Consider the following 7,305-nt stretch of genomic DNA (forward strand, 5'->3'; position numbering starts at 1 on the left):
ATTTTCAATAATTAGGATGTGTTTTGAAAGTGAATAAACAGTCCTGGTGATATCAGCCCTGTTGACAGACATCAGCACATCTGCAAATAATGTCGCATGAAAATTACTCAGATGCAGATTTTTTATCTTTTAAATGCTTGCATACAGAGGACCACTTAACTGCTACGTTAGAGCAGAGGCTTTTTGTTTCAGGCAGAAGAAGTGACCTTTTGGAAAAACTCTGATTCTTTTACTAGTCAGACATGATGAAAATGTTGGCATTTTTGGAGGCTTGTACCATAAGAAAAAAATCAGTAACATCAATACACAAAAAAGTTATTTTGAGCATGGTCAATGGCCCTGATTTCCACAATCAGTGCATCTCTGGCAAACAGTAAATAAATGAGCATTAAACAAGAGTTTGATTTTCCAAAAAGGTCATTGGGGAGGAGCCATGGAGCAGACAGCAGGGTCAAAACCCCTGAAAGGCACAAAAAGTCTTCATATCTATCAGATAGACCCCTAGAAATAATGAACGTATGAATTTGTAGATTACTGTGTGGTGAAATGGCACTCAGTAAATCCAAATGTATAATTTATGGCAGGAGAACGGATACTGAACCAAAAAGCACATTTATGTTTAATTCGTGTAAGTTCCACCTGACCCAGAAAAATGTTAAAATCATAAGAGTCAGTAAATTTGAGTTTTAACGCTCATCTAAGAGGTAATGAAAAAACCACTGGGTATTTCTGTGTATCAGCCGTTCTCAACCAGGGTACCAAGGCACCCTGGGGTCCTTTCTGGCATTGTCAGGGGTGTCTTCAAAATGCTTTAAAACAACCAAGAATTACCATTAATGTGCAGATTATTAAGCATCCCAGCAAAACTAATCAAAATTGTCTCACATGCCTTTTTCCTTCAATCACATCAGTGTTGAGGTCAGTGAGTGAATAGGCTTACAGCAGTTCCAGGGTGCCAAAATGGGTTAAAGTGTGTTTTTAAGGCTTACACCACCACTCTGAATGTATGTATATATGTGCATTTAAGAGACTGTTTGAGAAATGTGTCTTTTTAACTCTGTTACTGATGAATCCCTCTGCAGTCATAGGTATTTCGAATATTAGTTCAATTTCCATACATTTTGTTTGCTGGGACCTTAATTTTTTTTTTTAATTGTAAAGGTTGCTTTGGCTGAAAAAAGGAAGAGAAACACTGCTGTATACATTGGTGTTTTGTTTTGGGTTTCAGCTGTAGTTTGTCTTTGTCTGGAGCTTCCAAATGACTAGAACCACCCCTGATCATAAATCATCATTACAGTCTATGGGATCATTCTTAGTTATTATATCCTAATGCTATCACTAGTATGAATGCTAACTAAGACCCCAGGGTGCTTTTCAGTTGATGTTGCCTCCATCAGGCCACACTCCTCCAGCTGCTGCATCCTCACACACCTCTGCACATCACATTTTTTTCTCTCATTTCCATTGGCTGCAAAAATTCCTCTCTCTCCCTCTCTCTCTCTCCACATAAATACTGAGCATCTCTCTGTATTATCCGCATCCAACAAGCTTACCGGGAGGAAACTAATCACAGGCGCTTGATAGAAGAGCACCAATCTGCAAGAGAGAACGAAAAGCGATAGTTATACAGCAAGAGGTCAGTGTTTTATTTCTGCTTTAAAGCATGCTAATATGAATAAAACCATTACGGTTACATTTGTGCATTTTTTTAGTAGTTTGAAAAACTGTCACGTCCGCGTGCGCTGGGTTGGCATTGAGCCTGCAGGGAGGTAATTGGGGAGGCGGGCTTTGAAAAGAAACTTTTCTGGCTCTGTGACCTGCTGCAGTAAAGGGGCATTCAAGCGATTAATAGCAGCCCACAACTTCAGATAATAAACTACAACTGCTGCTGTCTGACTCTATTTATGCTCATACAGGGAGAGAAAGGAGGGGAAAACTCAAAAAGTCAACTCCTAGGCGGACTGAAAGTGTCATTAATCACTAGTGCCTGTTACAGTAGCTTTTAAAGCTTTGGTTTGTTAGCAAAAACGTATCCACTAGGGAAAAGAGTATTTCCGGTTTAAGTTTGCACTGAAAAATATACGCCAGATAAATTTTAACTTTAAAAAGCTCCTAGACTTTGACGATGAAAAAATAAACAACCGTTTTATAAAATTAGTCCACAAAAAGCAATGCAAACACATTATGATAATTATGGTAAATAAACAATATAGGCTATGTATTTACGTAATAATAGGCCTAATAGTTTAATTGTTCATATATGTGTCAGTTTGGGAAAGTGAGTGTCAGGGTTGGTTGGTCTGAGTTTTGTTGGGGGGGTTCAGTTTGGGATGATGATGGGGGGGTGAGGGGGGTCTGGTTGTCTGGCAGTCAGCTGGTCTGATAAAAACAATGCCAGGCTTTGTTTTATTTTCGTGACGCAGAAAATCGCGGAGGCCTGAATGCGGTGGAGTCGTGGCTGGCGTCCTGTAATCAGGCCAGCGCGTGCCGTCCGGATTATCTCGTTAATTTCTTACAGAAGAAAAAAAAAATCACTTGTAGCCGATAATAATTAATGGCTGCATGGAGGGGGCTCTTTTTTTATTAGTTGGTAGGCTATTGAACGGATGTGGAGCAACCGGTCGCTCGTGGGGTGAAAAAAGTGACAGATTGAGTATTGAGGAGTGGCCGTTATTGGCTGTATAAGAGGCAGAGAGAGAGGGGAGCACTGGGGTCCTGGGAACTTTATGCTACAGGTAGGTGTCACTGGAAACGTTAGGAGAGGCCTCAGACAGCAGCATATGGTATAAACAGTAATTAGCTATTATTCTGCAAGGGAAAATATTAGATGGCCTAATAAACGTTGGATTTTTTTAATTCAATAAATAATCCTTTTCATGTTGGCCAAAAATTGTCCTTATCAGTAAGGACAATTTTGATAGCAGTATTTTTAATACAGTAACACTTAAATACTTTCATTTTAATCTTTTAAAGCGTTAAACTCAAACGTTATATTTTTTTAAAAAAATATCGTGATATAGCCCTCCTATAATGTCTGCCACTAATTATTAAAGTAGATATCTGAGAGATGTATGTTCTAATATTTATAAATGGTGCAAAATTTGGAGGTGTGCATTTGCAAACATCGTTTTTTTGCACAAAGCTGAAATTGTTTTCTTAAAGGTGAACATGCTAACTGATCTCCCTTGGATTATTTTTCCTCCATCTATAAAATTTCTAACCAAACTGAGCCTCTTTTGTGACACTGATTCCTCCTGCACTCATAGATATCTGTAGAGGTCCATCTCCCTGTTTGTTTAGATTAAGATGAAGTGTTTTCCTCTAATCAACACTTCTCGATGGTCTCACCTTCCAAATCTAATTACCGGGAGCGATTCATTAGGAGAGGAGGGGAACCACCCCGAGCAGTGTTAAAAATGTCCAAACTCACTGCAGGGAAAGCCTCCATGTTTCTAATTATCCTCCAAAGTTGTCCTTCTTATTTTAATTTTGTTACATTTGAATGTACAAGGGTTTTAGTGGAAAGCAACAATAGCCTGGAGTTATAGAAATGAAGATGCTGAGTTGTATGTGAATGCGCGCTCAGTTTGCAGTATTGGCCGCTTTGTTTGCGCCCTAAACTCTTTTGTTATCAGCATTACTTATCGGTCAACAGTGGGCTTTGTTTCTGCAAATGGCCCCCCAATCAGCTGTCTATTTAGCTTCGCCTAACCTGTGGGTATATGCTAATTGAGAGCCCAGTTGGGGCCCACGAGTGTGCGCATTTTAACGACAATGTTTTGTTTTGGTGCAACTAGGAGAGGAGTGTGTTGGGGGGGGGTAAGGGGGCGGGGTTATAGTAGCAGTTAGTGTGTGGTGGTGGTGGGGTGGGGGTGATGGCGTAAACGCCTGTCAGCCAGACAGAGCATCCTCAGTCCAGCAGAGACAGCTGGGGGTCTCCACTCGGCTTTAAGAGCCCCGCGATTCCGAGGACGCCCACTTCTCCAAAACCCGCGCTGTGCGTAAAGGCAGCGCGTAAAAGCCAGAGCAGAGACGAGACTGAACAAGCTTCTTGTTTTATGTTCCGCTTCAGGTGCATCCGGACGAGGTGAAAGATCAAACGGAGGCTCGAGAGGATTTAACGTTCTGTTTTACTACATTTTAACTATTATTTCACTAATCGGTGCCCCCTGATCCGGCCGCCAGCATGATGTCCTATCTGAAACAACCGCCGTACACGGTGAACGGACTGAGCTTATCTGCCTCAGGAGTGGACCTGCTACATCCTTCAGTGGGATACCAGGGTAAGAAAACACATGATGCATCACATATTTATAGAAAGTAAAACAGAGAAGACTGCTCGGATATTTGGTGCGTATTAAAATACACAAGGGCACCTATAAACAAGTTCTTGTTTAGGATAAAATAAGGAGTGAAATGAACGTGTCTCATAATATTAGACAATAAATAAAGTATAAATAACCGTATTTAAACCTTATTTTTACCTTTTTAAATACTGCGTAAATATGATTATAAACTATGGCATAATGTCTGATTCACAAATGACCTAATGGATCAAAATATCCGAGAAAAACTGGATTATTATCAAGGATGAAGCTTCTTAAGTTTAGTTTTTAGGCTGCTTGTTTTAATAACAGTTTGGACTCTTTTCTTTCCAGGTACCCCTCGCAAACAAAGAAGAGAAAGGACGACGTTCACGCGAGCTCAGCTCGACGTCCTGGAGAACCTGTTCGCAAAGACCCGGTATCCTGACATCTTTATGAGGGAGGAGGTGGCCTTAAAGATCAACCTACCTGAATCCCGCGTGCAAGTGAGTGTCAATAAATCACAAACACTTGGAATAACATGAATACAAAACAAATATGTAATTGAACTTAAAGAGAGTGGTGAGAAAAATGCTCTCTTAATTAACAGAGAAGTGCTCGAGGCAGTATCGTTTTTACTGTGACTGATTCCCATCGAAAACGCTTCAAACTTTATCTTTTTTTTTTTTTTTTTTTAAATAAACGTCCATCAAAGCAGACTGTTCACGATGTGAAAATATTTTTAAAATGCCACATAATTTCTGAAGTGTAGGCCTTTTGAACAGGCATTGCGGTCACTTGAATATTTTTTATTTTAAATGACTTATTAATAATACATAAAATATAGAACCGAACATTGTAGAGATCTTGTATTTCTATTTGACCTGACGTCATTAAAATGCGTTTTTCTCTCCAGGTTTGGTTCAAGAACCGACGGGCTAAACACCGCCAGCAGGCCCAGCAAACCCAAAGCGGAGTGCAGAACAAAGTGGTCACTAAACCGGTGAAGAAGAAATGCTCTCCTGTCCGGGAAGTTAGCTCAGAGAGCGGGGCCAGCGGCCAGTTCACACCGCCCTCCAGCACCTCTCTCCCGGCTGTTAGCAGCAGCAGCGCGGCGCCGGTGTCCATCTGGAGCCCGGCCTCCATCTCCCCTCTGTCGGACCCGCTGTCCACGTCTTCCTCCTCGTGCATGCAGCGCTCCTACCCCATGACCTACACCCAAGCGTCCGGCTACAACCAGGGCTACACGGGCTCCTCGTCCTACTTCACCGGCATGGACTGCGGCTCCTACCTCTCTCCCATGCATCACCAGCTCTCCGCTGCGGGCTCTGCCATGAGCCCCATGGGCGGCAGCGGGGTGTCCAGTCACCTGAGCCCGGCATCCTCGCTCTCCTCGTCGGCGTACGGAGCGACAGGGCTGGGCTTTGCTGGAGCCGCAGACTGCCTGGACTATAAAGACCAAACATCATCGTGGAAGCTCAATTTCAACGCGGACTGTTTGGATTACAAAGATCAGTCAGCGTGGAAGTTTCAAGTGTTGTGAGAGGACAGAAATAAAGGGACAATTTATACAAAAATGCAGACTTTTACGGGCGAATTCAAACCCCAAAGTTGGGGCTCTCAACTAAAAGCCCCCAACTTCTACCTCCAGGACTGCAGGTCTCACTTGTTGGGTTAATTTATTGAACATTCAGACTGATTTCTCCCCAACTTTGATCAAGGACACGGAACAAATGTGCTGACCAAAAGGAAAAAGGATCAAAAGAGTCTCAAGTTGGGTTGAGTTTGAGGAGTAGGTCAGGTTTTCTTTTCTAAGCTCCTTAAAGACTCCCCTCTCTCTTGTCTTTTTTTATTTTGTTGGCACGCTGAAGGGCCCCTTTGATCAAAGCATGAGTGTGTGTTGTAGAGAGTGTGTGTATGAAAGCAGCTCTGATATGAACCTGGATGCACTATTAATTTATGACAAATATGTTTAGTAACAAGAGACAATCAGTCTGTTCGTCTGTCTGCTCATAAATGTCCTTAATGTGTTTTGAATTATTCCCCCACGTGTTAGATTCTTTTTCTTATTAATTTGTGATTATTTGTATGCAAGTTTGCCACACACCCAGCTGTGAATTTGATAGATTTATTTCCATGTCTGAGTGTTAAATGATAAATTATTAAATGGACATATTAGTTGGATTAAATAGGGAGTGCAGGGTGAATAAAGTCAGCAGCAGATAAGGTTCATGTGAGCTGTAATGTGCTGTGAGAAGGCCACAAACACACTAAATGACAATAAAGATCACTTGACCTGACCCAACACTGACTCTAGTGTAAATCCATCAATACTTTCTGTTTCTTTCACTTTTTATGTCATCATTTAAGTTTCAAATTAAGTGCCAGACTTCATCCACTGCAGCATCACAAAATCTCATGATCATTGTATGTGTCTCCACTACTGAGCCACAGGAGGACTTTCTGTCCAAGCTTTGAGGAATGTGAGTTATGTTTGAGCTATGTTAATCCGGGCTCGTAAAGAGGATAATCCAACATTTTTATTGACGGCTGCTCTCTGGTTGAGGGCGCAGCGCAGCTCAGTTCACACGGAGAGAGGAGAGAAATGAGCTCTGCTAGACAAGAACACACAGGAAAAAAAGGTTAAATAGAAAATAAAACAGAACTGTGGGTAAGGGATGCAAACATTCAAACCAGTTCAAAATGCACACAGGAGTAAAATCAAGGAAAGTCTTACTTTGGTGGTCCTTTTAAACGAAAAAAAAAAAGCATAAGGCCCCAAGGGTCTCCATTAGAGACCAATATAGAGGAAATTAATTATTGCACGTGGGCTAGTATGAACTAACAAATCTTAAAATAATTTCATAGACGCAACTAAATCAGAGTCAAAATTTGGACATCTGTTGCAGAGCTGTAGCCCAGGGCGCGAGCAGGTTGAAGGGCTCGTGCGTGGATTAAAACCAAGGGCTCGTGCTATCTGTCTAATTAGGACGTGACAGGA

At 41.7% G+C, this 7,305-nt stretch overlaps 1 protein-coding gene across 1 annotated transcript; it reads left to right on the forward strand.

Annotated features, from left to right (window-relative positions):
* Positions 1-4,171: 4,171 nt before the first annotated feature.
* LOC121521530 (homeobox protein OTX2-like) lies at positions 4,172-6,845 on the forward strand. Its single transcript, XM_041805596.1, has 3 exons — positions 4,172-4,283; positions 4,659-4,810; positions 5,221-6,845. Exons 1-3 carry the CDS (start codon positions 4,187-4,189, stop codon positions 5,845-5,847), a joined length of 876 nt encoding a protein of 291 aa, XP_041661530.1. The 5' UTR covers positions 4,172-4,186; the 3' UTR covers positions 5,848-6,845.
* Positions 6,846-7,305: the final 460 nt, after the last annotated feature.

Source organism: Cheilinus undulatus, linkage group 14 (assembly GCF_018320785.1).
Source record: "Cheilinus undulatus linkage group 14, ASM1832078v1, whole genome shotgun sequence".
Taxonomy (NCBI): Eukaryota; Metazoa; Chordata; class Actinopteri; order Labriformes; family Labridae; genus Cheilinus; species Cheilinus undulatus.